Source organism: Haliotis cracherodii, unplaced genomic scaffold (assembly GCF_022045235.1).
Source record: "Haliotis cracherodii isolate W230 unplaced genomic scaffold, xgHalCrac1.p SCAF_14, whole genome shotgun sequence".
NCBI classification, from domain to species: Eukaryota; Metazoa; Mollusca; class Gastropoda; order Lepetellida; family Haliotidae; genus Haliotis; species Haliotis cracherodii.
In genome coordinates, this window is record NW_027266269.1 from 19,103,842 (window position 1) to 19,131,501 (window position 27,660).

Sequence of the window (27,660 nt, forward strand, 5' to 3'; positions counted from 1 at the left end):
TAGGTCTTCAGCAACCCATGCTTACTGTAAAAGGCGACTATGCTTGTCGTAAAAAACGGGATCGGTTGGTCAGGCTCGCCAATGGCGTTGATCGATGCATATGATGGCAATCACTGGATTGTCTGGTCCACATGCACTCGATTATTTACAGACCGCCGTCATATTGCTGGAATATTGCTGAGTGCGGCGTTAAACAACGAACAACAACAACAACATCATATCTTGTTTGTTTGTTGTTTAACGCCGCACTCAGCAATATTCCAGCTATATGACGGCGGTCTGTGTAAATAATCGAGTTTGGACCAGACAATCCAGTGACTGACAGCATGAACATCGACCCACGCAATTGGGATCGATGACATCAACCAAGTCAACCAAGTCAGCGAGCCTGACCACCCGATCCCGTTAGTCGCCTTTTACGGCAAGTATGGGTTGGTGAAGACCTATTCTAACCCGGAATCTTCACGGGTACAACATATCTGACGGAGGCCGACATTGCAGGTGAAATCATCAGAAAGGCCACCTTCATTCGCACACATCGTGATACGTTCGAGTACGTTGATGCTAGTGATCGTAGAAAGTTCACATTTATTAGCACTCGGGTTAAGCTTTTCCAAGTAATTGTTTGGTTTACTCTGGCGAAAGCCTTCGAAAAGTCAATAAAGTTGCAGTAAAATCTACCCTTGGTCCTTGAGATGTTTTTTTTTTCTGTACAGCTGCTTGAAGAGTACAGTTTTGGTCTGTGGTGGAATATCCTGGTCTATAACCTGCTTGTGCTTCACTTAAGATGTTGTTATTGTATGAGTCAATACCTTACATAAAGTATCCGTGAGAGATATTCCCCTGTAATTATCTGGTTCATTCTTATTACCTCCCTTGAATATGAGACAAATAAGCTCTTTCCCCACACCGCTGGAAAAATGTAGTGTGAAGTATTCCGTTGAGTAGTATTTTTTAAACATAGGTGCAATATAATGTTTTTGTTGATTTCATAAACTCATTTACAATACCGTTAGGCCCGGAAGATTTATTATTTGTTTAAATTGTGCAAATTCATAAGGACTTCCTCCTCAGTGAAAGGCATGGTGAGATCATCACATATGTCTGCGTGAGACTAATCTGGATCATCATCATGAGTATCTGTTATCAGAGAGTTATAATCACAATCAACGTGTTTCTCAATACTAAGAGGACTTTGACACTGCTCAAGCTACTGGTCTGGGGTAACAACATTCGATATTCTTGAGGCTCATCAAAATTTCTTTTATAGTTTGCAAAACTAACTTTGGGTTGTTCCCAGCAATAACCAGCTTATTGCTTTGTTACTCATAAAAAAATTCTCCTTTGGTAGTGTGCGGCGTTCTACAACAAACAAACACATCAACACAGTTGTTTTCTTAAATGTGATTTTTTTTTATCCAAGCTTAAAGCCAAATACACGAGAACATAATAATTCAGTCTTTGATTGGCATTTAGAAGTGATACACATAAGGAAGAGAATTCATGGATGTCAACGCCTTTTTTAGGACGAAACACAACGTTTCGCAGTATATGCTTACTCCTTCATAAATTTTCAGGCCAACTGAATCTTGAACGCAACACATAGAATATGTCTTCAGCAACCCATACTTGTCGTAAAAGGTGACTATGCTTTTCGTAAAAGGCGACTAACGGGATCGGATGGTCAGGCTCGCTGACCTGGTTGATGCATGTCAGCGATCCAAATTACGAGGATCGATGCTCATGATATTAATCACTGGATTGTCTGGTCCAGACTAGATTATTTACAGACCGCCGTCATACAGCTGGAATATTGCTGAGTGCAGCGTTAAACAACAAACCAACCAACCAACCAACATAGTTAATTGCTTTGGGCGACGAGATTGGCAACTGTGCTGTAAGATATCTATAGCATGAAAAGCTCTGTATTTAATAATGTAGTAGAATATCTCCACTTTAGTGTCGTCCCATTGGGATTCGTGGTAGAGTAGGTTACCAACAACCCATGCTTTGCGGGAGATTACATTTAACAGGGCATATATACCACATCACTCACTGTCTTGTAGTCATAGACATTGCTCTCCGAATTGTATGCAACACATCGCACATCCATCTCTATCGATCCCCTCCAATTAAAAAAAAGACGTTAAAGAACCTTTTTTATAAATAAACGTCCACATTTCCGGGAGTGGTGAACCGAGTGGCCACAGCCAATGAGTTGGGCTAAATTGACTGTTACTTATTTATATGGCCACCCCCATGACTACTGACCAATGAAAACGCTCGAAATAGCTGACGCTAGGCTCTGAAGGTATAAAACTGTCCGACTTTTGTAACAATTCCTGCCGTTTGTAAATCCACTGCCAGGCATTAGTACTGGCGAATACCTGACAATATCAATCCATATATGTGTGTGTAGAAAGAGAACTATATAGATCACGGACAGCGAAGCTCATCTGCAGTATTTATCGATTAGTCCTCGCTAGCGGTGTTAGCCTCTCCATCTCCTGGCTGTATAAGACCACGAGACGAAGTGCTCCAGGAACTTGGAAACTTAGAACAACGTAAATACAACGCATCATCGCCCTGGTCCATCTCCCATCGCGGTGTAGATTGTCTTGAGTTTGTAAAACAGCGCCATACCAAGATTATAGATATTTTCAAATTGAAAAGTCTAACTGAGAAATCTGAGGAGGTTTACAAGTTTTATCCGACAATCTATTAGGATTTCCTAGGATCGCCATGGACTTCGAGGAGTATAGAAAGAGAGGTAAGTGTATTTTGTAGATAGTTTCAGCCAAGTTTAGTGTCGTTCACAGACACGTGAAAGCGCATGACATTGATCGTGCGTCACATGTTATTTGACGGCGTATACTTATCAAAAGACGTTAAAGAACAACCGATGCATGTTGCTATGATTAATCTATCGTGAAAAATTAACTACTATAGTAGTATGAAATATTACGGTGTTCTATAACTTCTTTTGAGTACTATATCGGGATCGGGTACGGGATCGGGTGGTCAGGCTCGCTGACTTGGTTGATGCATGTCATCGATCCCAATTGTGTGGATCGATGCTCATGATGTCAATAACTGGATTGTCTGGTGCAGACTCGATTATTTACAGACCGCCGTCATATAGCTGTAATATTGCTGAGTGCGGCGTTAAACAACAAACCAACCAACCAACCAACTATATATGAGTTGTGTTGTGTTAAGTTTTTGCACGAGACCTGATAGTGTTTTTCGTTTTCAGATTGGTCATTGACAAATTGTCTTTCTTGCAATGAATGTTGTTTAATGCAAAATAATAACAATCAAAAAGTGGAAATGGTACTGTACGTTATCATACACGGAACCGGGAAAGGGATCTATATTAGAAAAGTCATAATATTCGTTTATATAATATATTCGTCAATATTGCGATTGAACTCCGTTAATCCAGGCATTTTGTTTCAAATTCAAATTCAACTAAGAAAACGTTGATTTGTCGAATATGGCCATTGAGCGAAATTTCGTTGAAAATACATTAAAGTTGATTAGTTGGTGAGCGTTAAGAAAGCGTCGACAACGTGACGTCATTTTTCAGCTTAAAGTCAATGTTTTAGGGGACGCCTTAGCTCCTCCCAAATTCTAGTATTACTGAACATCCAATCACAAAGCGACTGGCCTCCAAATCACGTGATACGCATAATTTCCCTGTTGGTGCGGTGAAGCTGTGGTCGGGGGTGTACAGATTCTAATACCGGCGCCCCTTTGTCTCCACACTGTCCTTGTCATTCAGGGGATGCGGCGTGTAATGGTATACCAACTGATCAGCTTACGTAAACAAACCTTGAAGTCACGAGCACCTGCCATGGTCCTAAATCCCGTGCAGCTGCACTGATCAAAGGTGTCCTTAAAAAAGTTAACCCATGCTGCTTTGATATTTCTTTGATTTCTTGTAAAAACAATGAAGAACTACAAGATAGAAACGGCACTTAGAGCACAGAATTAATCTGAACATAGAGGTCATCACAGATTTTGAGAAATGTTTTTATATCGTCTGTGTCACTTACGCTTATCATTCATACGGCCATATGTTGGAAGATTATGTTAATAATAACAAGAAAACGTATTCAATTGTAATTTCAATTAAACACAATTTACTACCCAAATAAATAAACAGTATCATAATAATATATGATTTAACAAGTGTCGCGTATGTATATAAAAGGCGATTAGGATATTTCGTTACTTTCATATGCAATGAAGATACCATATATTTAAGGTTGATGAAAATACGGACATCTTTTTTCGCGAACATCTGGTGTCATCACTGCCAGTGATAGTGATTTATGTGTGTATGCCTGTCGGTCGGCAACGTACGAGGTGCCAGAGATGTTTCTCTTAATTATTGAAAGGGTTTTGTCGCTTTTATTTCACGACCAGAACCAAATGTAAAGGGAATCTTGGACACGGGGGGTTGATGTCATTGCTCAAGGATGGTGCCGGCAGTGGGTAGCATAAGTCGTTGCTGTAGGTTTTGACGTCATACTATCACAATCGGCACTGGTTACTTTTGGTACTGGTATATAACAGGACATGACAAGGCGTACCCTGCACTCAACATCTAACGGTAGAATAGGTCTTCAGCAACCCATGCTTGCCGTAAAAGGTGACTATGATGGTCGTAAAAGGCGACTAACGGGATCGGGTGGTCAGGCTCGCTGACTTGGTTGATGCATGTCATCGATCCCAATTGTGTGGATCGATGCTCATGATATTAATCACTGGACTATGTGGTCCAGACTCGATTATTTACAGACCGCCGTCATATAGCTGGAATCTTGCTGAGTGCGGCGTTAAACAACAAACAAATTACAAATAAATCAACATTTAACGGCCATTGGTGGTAAAACAGTAATACATATAAGATGAAAATCAAAATATATTAGACATTTTAATTAATATCAATGCATAACTTAATAAGCCGCTGTATAAGATTCAATATTCAAATACATATTTGAACCTTAGTACAGTTCAATTCACTATGTAGAGTTACGTCCCATAGGCGTAACAGGATCCAAGTTTCACCGATGTGACTTGCCTCATTTCTTTCTCTATACCCCACGGTAGCTGACACCCCTTGATATATCAGAAGTGCTGTTCCATGAGGCGTTAAACCCATGTCACTCTGTCACTGATTTAGCGTGGGGCGAACTTTGTGGCTTTTATTTAGTTTTGAAGGGTGGTGAAAACGCTGGCCAAAAGGAGGAGGTAAATGAATTAGGGACCGCATAGCCAGAACGCAAACAATACTGTAGTATTAGAGCCATAACCCATGACGTCATTACCGTACGTGTGCGAGTGAGTGAGTATTGTACACTTTGAAATTTGCTTTGAACACCTTCTCAGTTTATATCATGGCAATTAACGGAGATATGAGTGATGCCCAAGGAGACGCATCTTTAATACACACGGGTTTGTAAGCTCCACGTCTCTCCATCATGTCTGAATGCACACGGGCGCTTTTCTGTACGTTCGCTATTTATAACGTGATTGTCTAAAAGTAGGGCTGGGACGGGCCAATGTTATTTTTGGCTAATTACTTCATTATCGACGACCATACCTACATATTATTGATGCAACATACACACATAACATCAATGAACATTCACAAACCAAAAACGTGCAGCACAATTAAGTTGTTGCGATTAAATCGTTTGAAAATCATGAAGTCGAGCTGTCTGTGAGCGTGGCTGGGTTAGGTTACATGTTAAGCTGGAATCGTTAAACGAAATAGGATTTGAAACGTATCGAATACTTCCAACTATCGTGATACAAATTTCCATCTGTCGGCATAGCATTTCCATCTATAGAATAGTACTATATCTAAATTAATACCACTTTGTTATGTCACTGTCCATGTATTTAAAGCAGACACGTTGGTTAGAGTGAAGCTCTTCTCCCCACAGACTCAACAGTCTCACTGTCCATGTATTTAAAGCAGACACGTTGGTTAGAGTGAAGCTCTTCTCCCTATAGACTCAACAGTCTCACTGTCCATGTATTTAAAGCAGACACGTTGGTTAGAGTGAAGCTCTTCTCCTTAAACTCTCAATAGTCTCACGCGTGTTCGGTCCGACTTGGCACGAGTTGTCAAAATCAACGTAAACCTCACATGTATATCATCAAATGTCTTTACATCTATAGAATAATATTATGTCCATCTATATACCACTTTATAATGTCACAGTACATCGCATTTAAAGAAAACTGGTCCGTTGCAGTGAAGCCCATTTCCCTCTACATACTCAACATAGTCTCTGTCAGAAGTGTCAGGTCTGTATTCGGTCCGACTTGGCCGGGCTGACCAAAAACTTCACTTTAACGGACCAGTTTTCTTTACTCTACACACTGCTTCAATGTCAAGCAATGGTAGGGTTCGCACAAAGTACATGCACGGAGTCGGCGCTCATTTGACTTCCGGGAGTCATGTACGACGCCAGTTCATTGTCTGACTAAAACTAACCTCGATTCACTGATTGCGTGTTATTTCAAAACCCTGGACGACCTTGGTGTCATGTGTTGACTAAGGTAAAAATGAAAAACCAAGTTAGCCTCAGTTGAGCGATTTGCGTCGTACTTCGTTGAAATCAGCTTGTCGTAAGAGGCGACTAACGGGATCGGGTGGTGAGGCTCGCTGGCTTGGTTGATGTATGTCATCATATCCCAGTTGCGTAGATCGATGCTCATGATGTCAGTCACTGGATTGTCTGGCCCAGACTCGATTATTTACAGACCACCGTCATATAGCTGGAATATTGCTGAGTGCAGCGTCAGACAATAAAGTGACGTCATCGTTAAAGCTAACTAGTTTTATTCAATGATTCAATCATGAATAAAAACATTTTGATGAATAATTAATTTAATTAACAAGGTGTTTCTAGTTTACCTGTATTCTGATATGCGGGGCAGGCACATTTTAACTGTCGATTGTTGATATATTTACTTTAGAATCAATAATGCAACTTTGATGATTATCTTACATCTGTTTGATGTTCGCTTTTGTTTTAACTTTCTTGCAGTTTTACATGCATTAAATAGAACAAGATACAATGGCAGCTTTGTCAAGCAATGAAACACTTGACAAATGCAACCTCTCATAGTTGTATTTGTAGCAATACACATGGCTGTTGTGTTTCTCCGCCTCCTGGCCGACATTTTGTATTATAGTCGAGGTTGCATTTTATAGTTATATGTCGATACTTCTCTGAGTTATGCTTGATTAACACTGGGTAACTCAGGCCTAATCTTGTCAACCCTGGTTGCCAGAAAAGTAACCTCTGTTTTAATAACTAGGCTTCCCCCACGTGACAGATGGTTGCATGGGTATCATAATAATGATAATTTCTCTTTATACCATGTTAGTTTCAGTGAATGTGAAATGGATGATTATTGTATGAATAATGGAAGCATAGATTTTATTACTCGCGATGTATAGGAAAGTTGGCCTCCTTTAGTCAATGCATACCATCGTGCTTCTCATAGATTTCAATTGGACAGTACTTGACAGAACAGTACATCAGATAAAACGAGTTCTTGAGTACAATAGTGTTTGGTACTAATGAAAATGTGACATATCTCTATCTCATTGTGCTCAGCTAACCTTACTCATTCGTCAGTGAGTCCATATGTGTATGTACATCTACACTCTTCAAAAAAAGAAACGCACAGGTATATTGTTAGTAAATTTATCGTACGTAATGAAATCGATATATTTAATTCAATATCATAGATACAAATATCAAATTTTGGAACTCGATAGTCCCATGTTGTCGTACAAAGATATTGAAAACTGTTCATCGTCATGTCACATTAGGCCAAAAGGTTGTGCAGAACTCAGTATCTCGTGTGACCGCCCCCGACAGCAATCACGGCTCTGCATCTCCTCGGCACTGACTGGATAAATGTACAAATTCTGTCCTGCGGAATACTGCACCTTTCTTGTAACGCGTTGACCAATTGTTGGAGTGTCTGCGGCGTGCTCTGACGTTGACGTACACGTCGATCGAGTTTATCCCAGAGGTGTTCGATTGGGTTGAGATCTGGAGATCTCGACGGCCAGGGCAAGTCGTTGATGTTGGCATAATGACGGTAGTCTACCGTGACACGAACTGTTTGCGCTGGAGCGTTGTCCTGTTGAAAGAGCTCCCTCTGGCGGTCAATAATTGGAAGATGGTCGGGATGAAGAATTTGATTCATGTAGCGATTTGCTGTCGAAATTTCCTCGAACCACAACCAAGTCAGATCTCGTGGTGCAGGATATGGCCCCCCCACACCATGACACTACCGCCACCGAAATTGTCGAATTCGCGTACACAATGTGGGGCTAAACGCTCATTTTGACGACGATAAACACGTCTTCCATCTCGCCGGTGAAGAAGAAGTCGGGATCATCGCTAAACCACACTGGTCTCCAGTTTCTCAAATTCCAAGCCTGTAAGGTATGGCACCAACGCAAGCGTCGCTGTCGATGTATCTGTTGCAAAACAGGGACGATAAGCTCTTCTGGGTCGGAGTCTAGCCTCGCAAAGATGGTTCCTTAGAGTCTGGTCAGATATCCTCCCCAAACCAGGGATGCGTCCTGCAGTCTCCGAAGCTGTGGCATTGCAATGACGTAGGTGGAACAGTCGAATGTAGCGATCCTGTGCAGGGGTGGTAACTCTTGGTCGGTCGGTTCTCGGACGGTCTGCAGTGGAATTGAACTGTCTGTATCGGTCACAAAGGCGGCAAATGATGCTGTGGTTGACGTTGAAGTGCCGTGCAACAAAAGACTGCGATTCCCCTCTTTGGATACGTCCTGTAGCGCTGAGTCTCGGCATTTACGAACTTGAAAAATGTTGACAATTGAATGACAAATTATTGGCTTATGCTTGCCTTTTTATAGCCACTACCACGAGTTACGAATGCCATAACTTGCACGTACAGTTTACTTTACTGTTTTTACTGTTTGACATTTTTGAACAAGTGTGAAAACAATGCCGTTTAAGACTTTGCAAATCGACAATGGCTGCGTTTTGATGCACCGTTTGTTGAATATCAGGCCACTACCATTTTCCAATTACATATATCCAATTTATATAGCGGATTTTTTGTATAGCGTTTCTAGCTGCAGCTGTGGCCAATGTTTATATGCTATTGTTATATGTGCTGATGTATGTTTGAATATGTGGTGTATTCTTTTATAGGTTGATCAGAATAATAGGTGCAATCAGACTTGACTTGAAGTAAGGTGCTTTCAGTTGAGTGAATTGTTTCAAGCGAGTAGCTTTTGTATGTTTAGTGAAAGTAGTTATCGGCAAAGCATTTAAACCACCTGGGGTTGTTGTAGAAGTTCAGTGGTGTTTGTGACTAATTCCTTGTCTCCTCCGGTTTTATCTGTAATGAGGACTCGGTGTGTAACATTGTACACATGTCGGGGCTGAGAAAACTGACGTCATGACGATGCGCCTTCAACCATGATCCACTGTGCAACAACGACGTCTGATGCAAACTGGGAGAATCCTACCCCAGGTGACTCTGACTTTGTGTACTAATAATGTCATGTTGCTTTGCCGACATTATTGCTAGTTGTTATAATGTCAGCCAGTATTGTGTGTAACGAATTATTCTTAGTGTAGTATTAATACATTCTTCTTGACTGTAGTTAAATTGTTGTGTCGTCCATTTTAATTGTGCGAGTGGTTTTGAGGTATACACCTTTACTTCTCCGTCACTTGTAACTCTATATAGATCTTTTACCTAACCATAACATATACTCTCAAAGTCGGCCGTCGTGTTGTACAAACTTAAAGCGTGGGATCTTTGTTGACACGGCTAACGGTGATACCATACACTAGCTTGATTCCAATGGACACTCGGCAAGTCTTTGTTTGTCCTCTTAATGCCGAGCGCAAGGCAGGGTTACAACAAGTACTATTTTTTAACGTCTTTTGGTGTGACGCGGCCAGGAGATCGATCCACCGACCTCCCGCAGGCAGACGTTCTATCCACTGGGCCATTGAGGCGGTCCATGTTAATTTTAACCATAGGTTATTGCATTTAGGCACACAAATAAGTCTTTAATATATAAGACATTGAAGACCTAGTGTCAACACACCAGTTTCCAGTTTCACCGCCATTTTGTTTTGTCTCTTGTGCCCAGTGGAATCTGTTTGGGCGTTTAATCGAGACTGGTTATCTTCTGTCCTTGACGTTTTAGGTTTACATGGAACGATATCTGAAATGAAAGGAATTTGATTTGGTATCATGTGGGTAGCGCAGTAAGCTCAGATAACCAGAGTATCGAATGGTTAACGCTATTGGATCATCTCGGCTGTTTCCGCTGCCTTCGTAAATACCACGAGTAGCACCCGTCACTCACTCACTCAGCCCCCCAAACTCCATGAAGGTACAGCCCCGAGCAGTGTCTGGTAAAACACTGGCATCCTCGAGCATCACCCAACACTCACTCACTCCGCCCCACACACTCCATGAAGGTACAGCCCCGAGCAGTGTCTAGTGAAACACTGGCATCCTCGAGCATCACCCAACACTCACTCACTCAGCCCGAAACACTCCATGAAGGTACAGCCCCGAGCAGTGTCTAGTGAAACACTGTCATCCCCGAGCATCACCCAACACTCACTCACTCAGCAGCCCCCACACTCCATGAAGGTACAGCCCCGAGTAGTGTCTAGTGAAACACTGGCATCCTCGAGCATCACCCAACACTCACTCACTCGGCCCCATGCACTCCATGAAGGTACAGCCTCGAGCAGTGTCTAGTGAAACTGGGGCATCCTCGAGCATCACCCAACACTCACTCACTCAGCCCCACACACTCCACGAAGGTAAAGCCTCGAGCAGTGTCTGGTTGAACACTAGCCTCCTGGGCTTGTTTCCTTGTAATGGAACACCAACGAGGTCTCTCGGTTTCGATGAGGTTTAAAGAAGTGAATATCAATCTGTACCAAACTCTGAGAGGTCGTCTGTCAGGCAAGCGAGGACAGACAAAACAGCTAGAAGATGCCCTGGCACAAACAGAAGGGGCATTGAGCGTATATAATGATGATGCATCGGTTAATGTGTGGGGATTGACGTCGTGCTGAAATGCAGCATTTTTGCAATTGGCCATCCGACTGAAGAGTTTCGCGATGGAGATACGAAGATTGATACCAAATCCTCCGTGAAGATCTGGGTATAGAATTGGTCTTCAGCAACCCATGCCTGTCGTAAGAGGCTACTAACGGGATCGCATCCCAATTGCCTAGATCGATGCTCATGATGTCAATCACTGGACTGCAGAATTATACATCTTAGATATTATTCTTCCAGGAAACACATCGAAATTAGTTTTTTCAAGGCTGTACTACGTGATATTCTGGTGTGTGTTACTGTGTGTGTTGGGGTGGGGTGGGGTTGGTGGGATTTTACCCACGTTCATAGATCAAGAGGGAAACATGGATCTGTACAATCTGCGACAAGAGGCGACTAACAGATCGGGTGGTCAGGCTAGCGGGCTTGGTTGATGCATGTCATCGTATCCCAACTGCTTGGATTGATGCTCATGATGTCAATCACTGGATTGTCTTGTCCAGACTCGATTATTTACAGACCGGCGTCATATAGCTGGAACATTGCTGAGTGCGGCGTTAAACAAAAAACATAACATCCCACCATTATCTGAACACGTTTACCACAAAGAGCACATAATTGGGCATTAAGTCAAATATCGATAAAATATTCTGATCGAAACGAATAAGGGAACAATGAAAAATATAGGGAAATAAGCATTACTGTCAGTTCATTTGAAATAGTGCACATGCAAATTCAACACGTCAGAATGAAATGTTGAGTTCTGTTTGTGTGCATTGTTTCCAAAGCGTATTTGGTAGACAAGGCTGGCAAGCCATGCTAGCATATCATTTTACTGTCTCCAAAACTAGTTCGCTTGTTCATTTCCATCAGTATTATATTCAAATTAAGTTTTACAATGAATAGACCAAAGTACAGTTCAAACATATTCATAATTACAATTTTCTCTATTACCAATGATTTTATTTTTTTAATGTGTTTCCATAACAACAAATATTCTGATGTTAATGTGGTGTTAATGTCGTATTGGCGTTCAATTGAATATACAAGTATTGAAATAACTTCATATCTTGTATAGTCACACGGGTATTATTCATATGATTAACAAACAAATTCTAATGCATACAAATACAATAACACAATTATAGAGTAGGGACAAACAATGTCCGAGGTTTGCTTCAGAAATTCAATTTAGATATCATTTAGATATTAAAGTTATTTACAAATTATAATGCATTCAATCAATTGAAATACAGCAAAAACACAAGTATGTACTTGAATACCCCTTCCCTTCCCTGATACTATAAGGCATTCATGCAATGTCTTCGATCAATGAAGATCCGGGGTAGAATAGGTGCTTTCCGTAAAAGACGACTATGCTTGTCGTAAGAGGCGACTAACGGGATAGGGGTGTCAGGCTCGCTGACTTGGTTGATGCATGTCATCGTATCTCAATTGCGTGGCACGAAGCTCATGATATCAATCACTGGTATTGTCTGGTCCTGACTCGATTATTTACAGACCGCCGTCGTAGAGCTTGAATAGTGTTTAGTGTGGCGTTAAACAACAAACAAACAAACAAGTAGTCATCATTTTATACCCGTAAAGATTCAGACTAGAATTGGTCTTTAGCATTACTTGCTTGTCGAAAGAGGTCAATGGTCAAATGCTAGATCCCCGGCCTCGTCATACCAAAAGACGTTAAATATGGTACTTGTTGTTTCCCTGCCTGGCGCTCGGCATAAAGGGGTTAAAGCGAGGAGGCGGTATATTGTGTGTGAGTAGGGTATGCGTGTTAAATTGCGGCGTGGTATCTCAGTGGGCTACACTATAAAGTCGGCATTAGTCCGGACTCGTATGCGATGCTCATGATATCAATCACTGGCTTGTCTGGTTCAAACTCGATTATTTACAGACCTCCGCCATATAGCTGGAATATGGCTGAGTGCGGCGTTAAACAACAAACAAACCAAACATTCTTCTTTTTAAAACATATCAGCAATGTGGCAGAAGAGAAAAGGGATTTAGCTTAAACGAACATTCGTTTAGAGAGAGAAACATTTATTTTAGAAATTTTGACAAATACGATTCAATAACGAAACTTTGTGCAGCAAATTGATAAAAGTATATACCGTGTAATTGATGTATCATGTTCAGTATTCAGATGGTGATGGTGACGATGAATATATAACGAACACTCCAGGAGGAATCAATTTCGTACTCTTACTTATTTTGATGGTAGGGTTTGATACTGAAGATTATGTATATGCAGATCCCACTGAAAAAGTAGACACAATTTATGAATAACTTCATTATTATACAGTACTAGCGGACGTCTCGGTATAATTTCTTGTACTGTTGTCAAGCAGGACAGGATCATCAAGATACAAAATTATACTTAGTAGTTGAAGAATAAACAGTAACAACAGTTTGCATACATGAGACAGATGAGTAGGCATTTTTCACATGGAATACATGCGTATTATGATGTGTCTCATAGGCCTAAAAAGGCTTAAAAGCTTATATTTTGAACACTTTTGATGTCAAATGTTTTTGTTTCTCGCCGTTATCTCTGTTGATTGGTGGCTTTGGGCGGCGAATTGGACTGCTTCTGGTAGTTATCATCTAGTGAAGTCATGGAGGTGTTCGGAGAGGTGATGGACGTTTACCAAATTTATGTTGTGATGGGGACAGTTGGGTGGAACTGTCCAAAGCACACAAAAGGTGGCGTTAAAACTAAATCACATGCATAACATTAAGGCCAAACAGTGTATTTCATTTGTGATATATGTTTTATTACGATTATCCCTAATTGTATCAATTCGGCTGTCCCGATGTCCTGGTGTAGCTATTATCGTCGAGGTGACTGTGTCATGTGACATCGCATCAATTAGTCTACATTGATACCAGAAGACACATTGCTGTCCTGATGTTACTATTATCGTCAAGGTGACTGTGTACTGTGACATCGTATCAATTAGTCTACATTGATACCAGAAGACAGATGACTGTCCCGATGTAACTATTATCGTCTAGGTGACTGTGTCATGTGACATCGCATCAATTAGTCTACATTGATACCAGAAGACACATTGCTGTCCTGATGTTACTATTATCGTCAAGGAGACTGTGTCCTGTGACATCGTATCAATTAGTCTACATTGATACCAGAAGACAGGTGCCTGTCCTGGTGTAACTATTATCGTCTAGGTGACTGTGTCCTGTGACATCGTATCAATTAGTCTATATTGATACCAGAAGTCCTGATGTAACTATTATCGTTTAGGTGACTGTGTCCTGTGACAGCGTATCAATTAGTCTATATTGATACCAGAAGTCGGGTGCCTCTCTTGGTGTAACTATTATCGTCTAGGTGACATCGAATCAATTAGTCTACATTTACACCAGAAGAAAGATGGTTGTCCATTTGTTACCATGTTGTTAACCGTGCTCTAGATGACTGTCCCACTGTATCGTGTCCCAAGCTACCCCACGTCACACATACATACATACATACATACATACATACATACATACATACATACATACATACATACAATCCGGAGAGCAGCTCTGTCCACTGGTTTATGTATGGCTCATACTTTGTTGTGTATATAATATGGATACATTTGTAGGTCGTAATGCACTTGTTCTTTATTAATATTTATTACCTACGAGGGCAAACATATCGGGATTACATATGTGCCCTAGGGTCATATCACGTCACGAGACACAAGTGTATTGTTTCCGTCATCCGGGCGGCATTGTTGACGTCATTCGAATCTTATTTTGACATGAGGTCGGAATGACGTCACGCTAGAATATTCGTGTTCATGTCATACGATGTTTACGACACTCGTGTATTGTTATGATTAGTGATATTGTTTTATGGTTATATGGTTTTAAACAAAATTTGTGATCAGTCTAGTTAGTTTACTCTCCTTTGTTGGTAACGTTTTCTTTGTCTCAATGTATACGTTTTTATATTCACGATATGGTTGAAATACTGACGATGTGACTTTAAAGTAGAACTCACTCACTCACCCTGGAAGAAATCTGCCAAAACCACGTATCAGTACTATCAACTTTTGTCTTGACTTTAAAACCCGAAGACAATTCGTCTTTTGTACTGGATTCCAAATCTCAATAAAAATTTATTGCAGATCGCTGCCTCAGATTAAACCATATTCCTTTAATTCCATTCCTTGAGAACTAGATGACATTTATCATTAAACAACGTGGTGACAATCGACACTGTTACATCGTCGAAGTGTTGTGTGTGAGTATGTGTGTTTGTGTATGTGTGTGTTTGTGTGCGTCTATGTGTTTGTGTGTGTGCTTGTGTGTGTTTGTGTGTGTTTGTGTATGGGTGTTTGTGTGTGTGTGTGTGTGTGTGTTTTGTTGTTGTTGTTGTTGTTGTGTGTGTGTGTGTGAGTGTGTTAAGATATTGTGAATAACGCATCAAATTATGTGCCAAAGGCTTGCATTTATTTGTGTATTTGGCATTTACCTCGACAGGGAGCAATATTCTAGTATATGACGGCGGCCTATAAATATCCGAGTAAACAATCCACGGGTTGATATTATGAGCAAAAAGCCATGTCTTGGAGAACGATGACACATGACCAACCGCGCCACCGACTCTGACCACCCAATCCATTAAGTGTATATGTTTATTCATGTATAGGAGGCCATAGGCCCATGTACATTTCAGTTATATATACTAACACACAACTGAGGCATTGAAAACAATACTAAGGGTACAATATTAGGTCTTTGTACGTAATGATTGAGCTTCTTTCACATACCTAGCTACATTTCTGAGTATACAGTCATTTTGGCTATTTACGAGATAGCTAAAAGTATTAATACATGGATTGTTATAGAATCTTATAGGAATATACTTTTGTCTTAATGATGCGTGAAACGGGCAGACAAACACAAGATGGGATTCGTCCTCAATACAACCATTGTTACATAGCCGACAAAAGCGTTGTGAATAAACATTATCCTCTCTTCTGCCCAGATTACACCGTATAGGCAATTCACTTAATCTCAACAGGCGCAGCATACGTCTTTGGTCTCTATTTCTGAGGGGCGGTCGGGTAGCCTAGTGTTTACAGCGTTCGCTCGTCACGCCGAAGACCCGGGTTCGATTACCGACATAGGTACAATGCGTGAAGCCCATTTCTGGTGTCCCCCGCCGTGAAAATTGCTGGAATATTGTTAAAAGCGGCGTAAAACCATACTCACTCACTCACTCTATTTCTGAAAGCTGTAACATAATATTCCATATGCAATAATATCTTGACGTGTGAATAATACCTTAATTTACAAGACTCATATTTTTTCATCGGTACACACTGTTTGTTACAATCCAACAAACGCTGTCTAAACAGCTGCAAGAAACAATGAACATCACCAATATTCTGTTCGTGCCACGCATAACCAAATCCATAAATGTCGAGTAAATATTTAACATGAGTTGCCCAAGTAATTCTACCACAATCGTCCAGCTACTTTATTAACAAATAACACAATCCATTATTCGACCTGTACGACAGGTGTGAGCCGCTGGTGCTGGTATCTTAATCTCTACCCAGTACTCTTCTCTCTGACAGGAAGATGCTGCTCAGCATCACTTTGGACACAGATCGTTCCAGTACAATATTATGGTGCCAAACTATGGAATCAACTGCCGCTCGAACTAAGTCAGCACCCTCTAAAATATCATTCAAGTCAAGGCTAAAGACAAATTTGTTCGCAATATTCTATTCGGTTACATGTTGATAACAGTTGTGGAAGTATAGACATTGTATATGGTTTTAACATATTTATATTTCGACTTGAAATTGGGATTGGTAAACCAGATGACTCTTACTTTAAAACCCTTCCCTATATAACAATCAAGTAAAAAAAAACCAAGGTGTATATCATACACAATATATTCTTTGGTGGCAATTTATCAAGTACAACATTGTCCGTCTTTCATTGTCAGAATGATGGGATTATACGTAATATTAGTAGTACTGTATTAATATCATATCATTTTGTGAATACATTGCTTCTCGTATATACATTGTATATAGCTGCTTTCCTCTTGTAACGCAATAAGCATTCACTGAGTGTATGGACTTTGGCGCTATAGAAATGTACTACTTTATTAAATTAGGAATAATTTTACGTGTTGATTTCCAAATTGAAACGCGAAGGTTAACCCAGAAATTGATAGTACAGAACGAAGTTGTGAAATCAATAAATAACCAGACATGATCAACGAATAGGTAACAAATTATATTGAAACACACATGTTGAGATTCATATAATTCATGCATATTCATGTGGCAGCAGAGATACGAGCTAAACACAGCTGAGACGAAACTGACAATTTACATACTGACACTGAATTTGATTCATGTATCGAGATCCTGTCGAAATTTCCCTGAACCACAACCAAGTCAGATCTCGTGGTGTAGGATATGGCCCCCCGCAACCATGACACTACCGCCACCGAAATTGTCGAATTCACGTACACAATGTGGGACAAAACGTTCATTTCGACGGCGATAAACACGTTGTCTTCCATCTCGCCGGTGAAGAAGAAATCGGGATTGGTCGCTGAACCATACTCGTCTCCAGTTTCTCAAATCCCAAGGCAAGCATTGCTGCCGATGTATCTGTTGCAAAATAGGGACGATAAGGTCTTTTGGGTCGGATTCCAGCCTCGCGAAGATGGTTCCTGACAGTCTAGTCAGATATCCTCCCCAAACCAGGGATGCGTCCTGCAGTCTCCGTAGCTGTGGCATTGCGATGACGTAGGTGGAACAGTTGAATGTAGAACTCGGTCGGTTCTCGGACGGTCTGCAGTGGAACTGAACTGTGTGTGTCGGTCATAAAGACGGCAAATGGTGCTGTGGTGGACGTTGAAGTGGTGTGCAACAGAAGACTGCGATTCCCTTTTTTGGATACGTCCTGTGACGATGTTCCGATCGGCAGCGCTGAGTCTCGGCATTTTCGAACTTGAAAAATGTTGACAATTGAATGACAAATTATTGGCTTATGCTTGCCTTTTTATAGCCACTACCACGAGTTACGAATGCCATAACTTGCACGTACACTTTTCTTCACTGTTTTCCTCCATGACATGTTTTAACAAGTGTGAAAACAACGCCGTTTAAGACATTGCAAATCGACAATGGCTGCGTTTTGACGCACCGTTTGTTGAATATCAGGAAACCAACATTTTCCAGTTACATATATCCAATTTATATAGCGGATTTTGTCTAAGTAGTTTGTTCGGCAAGGACCGGTGGAAACTGGAATTTTATAGACAGTTAACTTTGTTTGAATTTGGTAATGTGTAGCTGTGTAAAAAAATATATTATGCTTGAGAAATAGAGCTGACTTGTTGGGAGATTTGACGTTAGCCACCTGAGACTGTCTGGACTGACGGTTTAACCCTACTGTGCCCTCACCATGGGTGTTGTTGTTCTACGGGATTAAGAGCTACGGCTCATTGCATTTTGGGGTTTTAGTCTGTCTGACTAAAGTGGACATGTGCAGGTGAACTCTGCTCAATTAGTGCCTGAAATGCACACAAATGTGAAGTCCAGACATAAATAACCCCTCGTTAACCTTCGTAATCCTTGATCATGCCAGAGAGTTCTGAAATTCAGTGACAATGTTGCTGAACAGGGGAATCCGATGAACGTATTGTGTAGAACCTGTTTGACACCATGGGTTCCAGGGCTACTAACACTGGGAAGAGTGGCAGTCTAAGCTGAAAAAGTTTGGTCCTGACCGCCCCAACATCTACACGTTTGTAAGCTTGTAAACATCATTAAGAAGAAATTAACAGTCCCATGCTCAGTCAAACAATGAACTTACGACCGGCAGAAAAAAACTCCAGTTGCGTATGCCGATGCTGTATCTCAACCGTGTTGGCCTGTAAACTTGTTTGAAGATGTATATAGACCGTTATCATTGTCATAGCGACTGATTTACGACTACGTATACCATTGTCTGAAGTACATTTGACTCCAAAGGCGAACTATCCTGTAGCCATGTCTCCATAACTTAATTGTCATTACGTTTTAGGCTCTAATCCTCGTTGTTAATCCTCACCACCATTTCATTGAATATTGACTGTCAGACAACGTGGGCTACTATATCACTTCTTACTTACTTACTTACTTACTTACTTACTTACTTACTTACTTACTTACTTACTTACTTACTAACTTACTTACTTACTTACTTACTTACTTACTTACTTTGGAGATTTAACGTGCACTTTCTGACTGATGCGTATTTCGCACACGGGCCCGGCCAGGCCATTTAATGTGTTTCCGAAAGGGGCGAAAGTGGTGTGAGCATCCCAAGAGGGGGCTTTAGGGGTCGCTTATATAGAATTTGGGAATTTTGAGATTTGGAATAGATGCCGATGGAGTTGGGGAGGAGAACTGAGGGAGCTGGGTATGGTGGATGTTTGTTTATTTATGCGATTTTGATTTGGTAGATTATTTTGTTTTTAGATGCGTTTTATTAGTTCCGTTTTGATTAAGAATACGCCTAAGGCCTTGAAGTTTTCTAGTTTATTTTGTGGGTTTAGTATTGCTTCTAGATTGAGAGCCTTGTTAAGATTGAGGTTGTTTTGTAATGCGGTGTTAGGTAGATTGTGCAGTGGATGAGTGCGTGTTCTGGGGTTTCTAGTTGTTTGCAGTGTCGGCAGTTACCTGTAGTGTGTTTTTAAAAAAATAATTAGGTGGTTATTTAGGTTAGTTAGTGTGTCCTGTTTGGAGTTTAGTGATTACTCTGTCGATTTCTTTTGATGGATGGAGAATTTTTGGTTTGGTTAGTGGTTTGGTGAGTACTTTTTTGATTTGGCTATTTGAGCTTAGATATAGGATAGGTTATGCCATTTTTTGTTGATTTTTTGCTTGTTTATACTTTTCATTTCTGATTTTGAGATGGGTAAGTTTAAGCTTTTTTCTTGGATATCACTTCTCGTTAATTACTTTTATTTATAGTATGACATTTATTGCCTTAGTTTTTCATCTCCTGAGCAATGTCGGTTCATCACCCCCAGAAGTTCCATGTCCAGAGCAACGTCATTGTCTGTCTATTGTTGTTCATTACTATATATGTGTTATCATTACACGGTGTTAGTCAAGCTTGGTATTCCGAGTGCTGTTGTAGGGACGACCTCGAGCAGGATGTGCCGCTCGTAGGAAACGTCCTGAGGTGAGCTGGAACTCCGCCCACCTAATGTATGCCTGAGCTGGAAGGTCCGCTTATCGCTGTGTTTGTCTTGTCAGAGCAGGTATTCCGCTCATTGGGCATTTGTTGTTTACATGCTGTGCATAAAGCGTTCCGGGACAGTGATGTAGATTTTGTCCTTTATTCCCCCAAGAGCTAATTTCCCGTCAACATGCGCGCTGACATCATTAAAAATGTTAGAATAAATCCATAATCATATTAACATAATTATTTTTAATTTGTTCGTGCACTGTATCTTATCGTGTATTTCATTTGTATATGTGCCATGTGTATATATATAAATGACTACACTTATACCGCATATTCTGCAACAGATTACACCAATTACATTATTATTGTCTCTCCATTTACCATGGCTGACTGCACTTTTACCCTTTTAACAGTTGACACCGATTACAGTATACATGTAGGCTTTTCATTCAAAAAGGGATATCCGGTACAGTGTCCACATTACATAATCCGTATCAATCAAAGGTGTAAAAAAACTGAAAATCATATCTGTCGGAGACACACAAAATTACCACGTTTGATTAATTACTATATTTATTTCAATGCAAATACTTTAGTGATACATTTTTCAGAGGACAGTGCATACACACAAAAATTATATTGCTTCCGTGTATGAATGCAGGTTATTATACTTGGCATCTCAGTTCGATTTCTCAGCTTCATACCGGTGGTACATCTGAATGTGTATATGGAACCATGCGTATAGCATGACAATTACTAACTAGTCGTCAGTCTAAAACAACCAAATTACGGTCAAACAAGTCTGGGCACCGCTTTTGCAAGTTGTTCAGTACAATAATGTTTCATTAAAATCTATTTCAATTTGTTTTCACCATTTTCCCTATACCATTCCATGCATGTTTATTTTGCTACATCTTATTGCTCATGTTCCCAAGTATTATAAAACACTTTCATGTTTCAGGTCAATGCCATTATCTAATACACAAGAGATGATACCAAGACATATTTAATTCGGTTTTATGGTCTATGCGGTCTTAAAACTGATTTTCCTAGTCTTATGTCTAGTTCATATTTTCACAAACAGGGCCGTTACCTGATATAAGGAATGTAACATCCAGTTGATTTTCCAGTTGACGCACTTACTGTTTTTTTTTTATCAAATAAGAGGACTGAATACGACATACGTTAGTCTGTTAACGAACTTTTCATAATTAATATTTTGAAAAAGCCTTTTCTACGCCAGTTGTGACAGGGATGATGGTATGGTAGTTGTAGCAGACAGATTGACAGCCGTTGTTACGTGCGTCACAAGGTTATAAGTACGGCATATGGCCTTGTTGATTGTTACTATTCTTTGAGGATTTCTGCGGCCAATGACGGACGTAAGTCAAACTCCTTCCACGCTGACACCGCATCAAAAATATGTGTGTACCGATCACATACCTCTTCTTTGACAGGCATTTCCAAGTTGGAGTACTAAGTAAAGATAAGAATTTATGAATAAACAACTTCTGTATTACAAGTGCTTGATAACGGTGTTAGAACCTACACCGAAACGTCGCTCTTAATTGTAATATAAAGAAGTTGTTTATCCATAAATTCTTATCCTTACTTATATAACTCTTACTGACAGGATTGGGTGGTAGTAAACGCGAAACGGACGACACTGTGTATATTGAGCGGCGCCTTTGATATCGCATCCAAGCATGCTTTTATCGAATGACCCATTAAACGATGATACACATCTCATTGAATATATCTAGGCACCAAGTTTTTGTGTCTTTGTGCTTAATATATCCATATGTTAACGAAAATATGCAAAACATGTATCCACAAATATATATATACAGGTTAGGTATTTGCCAACAGCAACACCTGCATAACTGTTTATTCACGCGTGGTGTGGCAGATTGTAATTGATCGAGAGCAGGTATTGTAGACTCACCTGTAAATAAGGCGGACACTGTAATTAGATACAACGTACTAATGAGAATATGAGAATTATCATAAGAAGGCTGTTGTTTTTTCCTGGACTGTTCCAATTTTTCATACCAAAAGTGGCAATGCATTTAAAAGTTGCTTTCGTGTCACAATATTCACTCAAGTTTTCCTCAATCGCCTTTAAACATAATTCCTATTTGGTCAGTTCGACGGCGCATATAATTAAATAACCATTTCGAGATTTCGATAGAACGTGAGATATTCAGCCAAACGTTATATTATATGCAATGAAAGACGATTTTTTTCATTAATATAAGCGCACGTGTACGTGTATATTGCACACATAGTGTCACTTAATTGCCCAGTGTGATTAATGGAACGTAAATGGAACGTAAAATCCACTGAAATGTCTGCTTGACAACGGTATAAGGATCTATACCGAAACGTCGCTTTTCACAGTATTAGAGAAGTTGTTATCCATAAAAAATTGTGTCTATCTTGTCACACCTAATTTGCAACGAATTGCTGAAATCACGCATTAATCAGTCTCGTAAATCCGACACAGTGATCAGCGTACTCCGTGGTCGTCTGCCCGCGATTACGCAGCCCCGTGTTTTGATGCGAGACGAGTCGCTTTACTGCTTACTGCTTTTAATAAACAAAACTGGATTAATCACATGCCTAGATTACCTCAATCTCATAAAAATCGGATACAAGTTCTCGCTACCGCTGAGGACATCTCAATACAGGTCAAGTCAGAAAGACCTTTCGTGAACTTTGACCGACCAATGAAATTACTGACAGGAAGTCGACATTAGCCACTTAGCTTTCTTAAGCATTGCGGCACTAGTTTCAAATTAGCGACTTCCATTCCAGACTATGCTTTAAAAAGTATTTTGATCCAGTCATACAGTCAGTAACAGTAGTTTTGTGTTAAGCTTTAGAGGTTGCATGATTAGAAAACACTTTCCGCTAACAATGTAACACAACAATATGAATATTTCATTTTTCCTTTTTCCTTTTTTATTATGTGTTCGTATCTATCGTGTAGTTGTCCAATTTTCGATCACGAACGTTGATACTTCCTAATTTCGTTTATCCGACGTACTCGTTAATCCGACATAATCAATCATATGCAACCAACAATGTCGGATTAACGGGACTTGACTGAGTTTTCAAAAAATTTTTTTTACATTTTTTCTTCCTTTTTATGTACCCATCAGAACAGCATGTTAAATTTTGTAAATATCTTTGACAGAGACTGGCCACAGTTTCTGGACAAATGAGTTTCCAGAATCAAAATTGGACGTTTTATACGAACTTACGTCAGTATGTTGGTGCGTTTATGGCAATAACCGGTGTGCACACTTTGAATAAATACGCGGATTGGCACAGTATGCACACCGATGTGTTTGGTTGCTGGCGATCTACAGCCCGTTTTTATACTGTGTCGTCTGATATAATTTGATCATTTTATTGCTCTAAAACTAGTTTTTAAAATAATAATCTGTGATATATTGCTAGTTGTTGTACTGTCCTTCGGCGACAGGTTTTTATATATAATATAAATGTATAACTTGTTCAAGTCACGATATGGCTGAAATAGTGCCGATGTGACTTTAAATATTAACTCACTCACTCACTCACTCACACCGATGTTTTATGTTTATACATTTTTGAAACTCCATAAACGCAAAAAAAGATTGACGTCAATTCTTGAGTACATCTCTGGCCTATGTATTGGTACACAAAGCTAAAGTTTAAGCCGTTTATGAAATAGACGCCCGATGGTCACCTTTAAGGAGCTTTTCTTAAGTGGTCCACTGTCAGTGTTTCCCCATCTGTCATGCTTACACGTGATTTAGTGTGGACATCATACTGCTGTGTTACGCTCTCCTGGATTAGGATCATGGTCACACATTCATCAGCTATATAACTGGACAATTTGGTGCGTTTAGTTCAACAAGGAAGGACACCAAAGACTGGGCTCGGTTCTACAAAGCGATCTTAGTTTTAAGTCTCATACTGAGCAAAGTCTTACTTTAGACTAGGGCCGCTTTGATGAACCGGGCCTTGAATGGGATGGAACACGAAATATTTCCATATTTATTTTCGAAACTCGTTGGATGGTTATGTCTCAATGGCTGATTCGTGGAGGTGTGTGGGTTGACGTTACATTACACACGCAACATATCTTTAGAACATAATCAGTGACAGGTGGTTGTAACGACGCTCTGAGCAGTACGTCAGATAAAATACGACGTGTCAGCTTCATGTGTTAGGAAGGCCTGAACTTGCCTATATAAAGCTACAAAAGCCTTTTCATATTCTTAAGAAAATCTCTGCCAAAAGCAGAGTCGATTGTATGATTCCGACTATATCATTAGCAGGTGTTTGTGAATCACTAACAAGTAGTGATGATACCAGGTCTACGCGAAGAGGTGAGCGTATCCTGCCCCACCGGGGGCACCCGCCACAAACACATGCAAAGGCAAGTCAATTGTTTACCTGAAAAAGAAAAACGGGAAAATATGGTACAAGTCACAATAGGGAATTGCATCGAACATCAATCTTGTCGATGATGCTTCAAATATTTAAATGCCCGCCCCCAATGTCTACCACTAGACTTCTTAAAAGCTTTACTATATTTGGGTAAACCCGCGAACATGTGCCAATTGGTACAATTAAGGGACGCAACACTGCACGGGGTATTGCGGCATGTCATGACTGTATCACCTGCGCAGTTTGAATTATGTTAATTTGAACTATTCTGTTGAACATATTTGAACATTAACGCCAGAACACTGTTGGAAAGTATCATAAAGAAGCAATTAATCTACTAAAACCATTCATTTGATTTGATGCTATGATTTGTCGCCCAAAGATATATATCAGGATGTGAATTGTCAAAATCGGTTCTGTGACATTATTTTCGCGAAACCTAGGCGTCATGACTGAATTTGAGTGATCCTTTAATATAGTTTTCATCACAAATTTCCCTGAATGGAATCTCTTCTGACAGATAATCCAGACTTATTATTCCCTGGCGTTGAACCAAACCATCGGTAACATTAAAAGTGTCTCTCTCTTGAGCATAGGCGGATCCAGATGGAGGAGGCCGCCCCACCCCGTTTTGAAAACCAAATGTTGTATGTCGTAGGCAGTAAACTTGACTGAGACGATTTTGATATTTGGAGCCCTTCCTTTTCAAAATGCTGACTCCGCCCTTGTTGAGTACAACAATGTATAGGTGACAATGAGTATTGTCATGGATAACCAATTCTTTATGCTACATATATATACAACGTGTCATCATATGGGGTGAGGGGTTGTGGTATTAATTGTGACGTGTGTGTTTTGTTCTGATGAATCTGTACATGTTTAGTCAGTCAATCGCTGTATTGAGTATTTTCCACTTGCTTGTACAACGAAGACGTATATTGTTAATCGCAGGGAACTGTGAGACTGATGAACGGGTGTCAATCTGGGTCGTAAGGTTTCACTTAAACGTTGTAAAGATCTAAGAGTGGAACGGATTAAATAAAGTGGTTACTACAATCTGAATCAAGGTTCCCCAGGTTTGTCTCTACTGTGAGGATATGGGCGAGGTCATGTTGTTTAACGCTGCAGTCAGAAGTATTTCATCTATATGACGACTGGCTGTAGACGTGAGTGAGTGAGTGAGTGAGTCGTTGTAGCCACGACGTCGTGTGGTTTCGAGAAAGGATGGAGTTTGAATTCCGGCATTTTCGAATTACTGGTCCTGTTATTCCGGGAGATTTTGTATTGAAACCAGGTATTTGTTTCTGCTACTGCTGCAAAACCAGCAAATGATATCAAACTATGAACCAAAATATAAACCAATGCAACAATGAATCATAATTACCTTTTTCAAGAATTCTGGAGGAAATTCATTTTTGTCGATAAAATCCCAAAGCAATATTATTCGTTCGTTCGTTCGTTCGTTCGTTAACAGACGTTAACAGACGTTAACAGATGGTACTTGTTGTCACCCTGCCAAGAGTTCGCCATTAAAGCGACGAAACAAGGACTGGTCGGCTGGGAGTCAGTATACTTTGTCCGAGTGGGGTATCCATGTTAAACTGCGGCATGGTATCTCAGTACTCTAGCACTTTGATACCGGCATTAGTCCGGACGCACGCACCTCGATATATGAGAGAAGTAATCTCTACGTAATTTCACCTGACCTGACCTGACCTCACCAGATAAACTGCAAGAGATCAAGGGGAACACCATCACACATCAATTTTTGTCTCCCCATCGCATGTAATAACAGATGAACTAACACGATAACGTACACACAAACAGTATTCCAATAACGACACTAATTGCATAACAAATGAGACAATATATATTAATGTTTTTTTGCAGGCCCTGTATCACGCTGTAATAGCAACTACAGATTATGCTAATTGTGTATTTTTAAGCTTGGCGACATCTGGAGCTATGTTGATTCGCTCAGCTGCGGGTACAATACCCCCTCGTCCGTTCACCGTTCGATATCAGTTACCAGTTTAAGTTTCACTTCTGGGGCAACTGAGCGTCCCGCAACACAAGTCTGCCAACGTGACTTGTTTGATAGGCATTACTTAGAAGTTGACGGATGATAGAGTAGACACAATATATGAATAACTTCTTCTTTATTCACTGTCCATGTAAAGGCGATGTTGCGGTATATATCCTCATACCGCTGTCGCTCAAGGCTCCACAAATGTGTCTACTTTGTCTGCCAATGTGGCTAGCGTTTACGGTGAACTTCCACATTTCCACCCGACAACAACTCATAAACTATGTTTAAATGCGATAAAATAACGTGTAACTTTATGACCCGATTAGGGAATTTGATTTACAATGCAAGAAAGGATCATTAACAAATGCAGACACAAATACAGGTTGACATTACATGTAATAAGGGTGGTCGGGTAGCCTAGTGGTTAAAGCGTTCGCTCGTCATGCCGAAGACCCGGGTTCGATTCCCGACGTGGGTACGATGTGTGAAGCCCATTTCTGGTGTCCCCCGCCGTGATATTGACATTAGCACTACTCATTAAAAAGGTAAAATTGAGCGATAAAAAATGTAAAGTGACTAATGAATAGAATCTACATAGTATTACCAATTTCTTCCTTAATAATCTATTTTTTAAATAGCTTTCATTTTCTTCGTCGAAAATGAAATTATGGATTCCAGATCGAGACCAAAACAGTACTGGTTTTGGTTTACACCTCGTCACAGTGGCGAGACCATGCGACATCGGCTCATTTCGGACTCAAATGCGTGCGCATGTTTCATGTGAACCTTCCCCGGCTCTATGTAAACACCTACAGATC

General features: G+C 40.3%; 1 protein-coding gene across 1 annotated transcript in view; it reads left to right on the top strand.

The window, feature by feature from the left end:
- Nucleotides 1–2,704: 2,704 nt before the first annotated feature.
- LOC139460612 (aromatic-L-amino-acid decarboxylase-like) overlaps nt 2,705–27,660 on the top strand; it is a 98,833-nt gene continuing 73,877 nt past the window's right edge. The window contains exon 1 of the mRNA XM_071242078.1: nt 2,705–2,770. Coding sequence (XP_071098179.1) covers nt 2,743–2,770 — 28 coding nt within the window. The 5' untranslated portion in view covers nt 2,705–2,742. The remainder of the gene's footprint in view (nt 2,771–27,660) is intronic.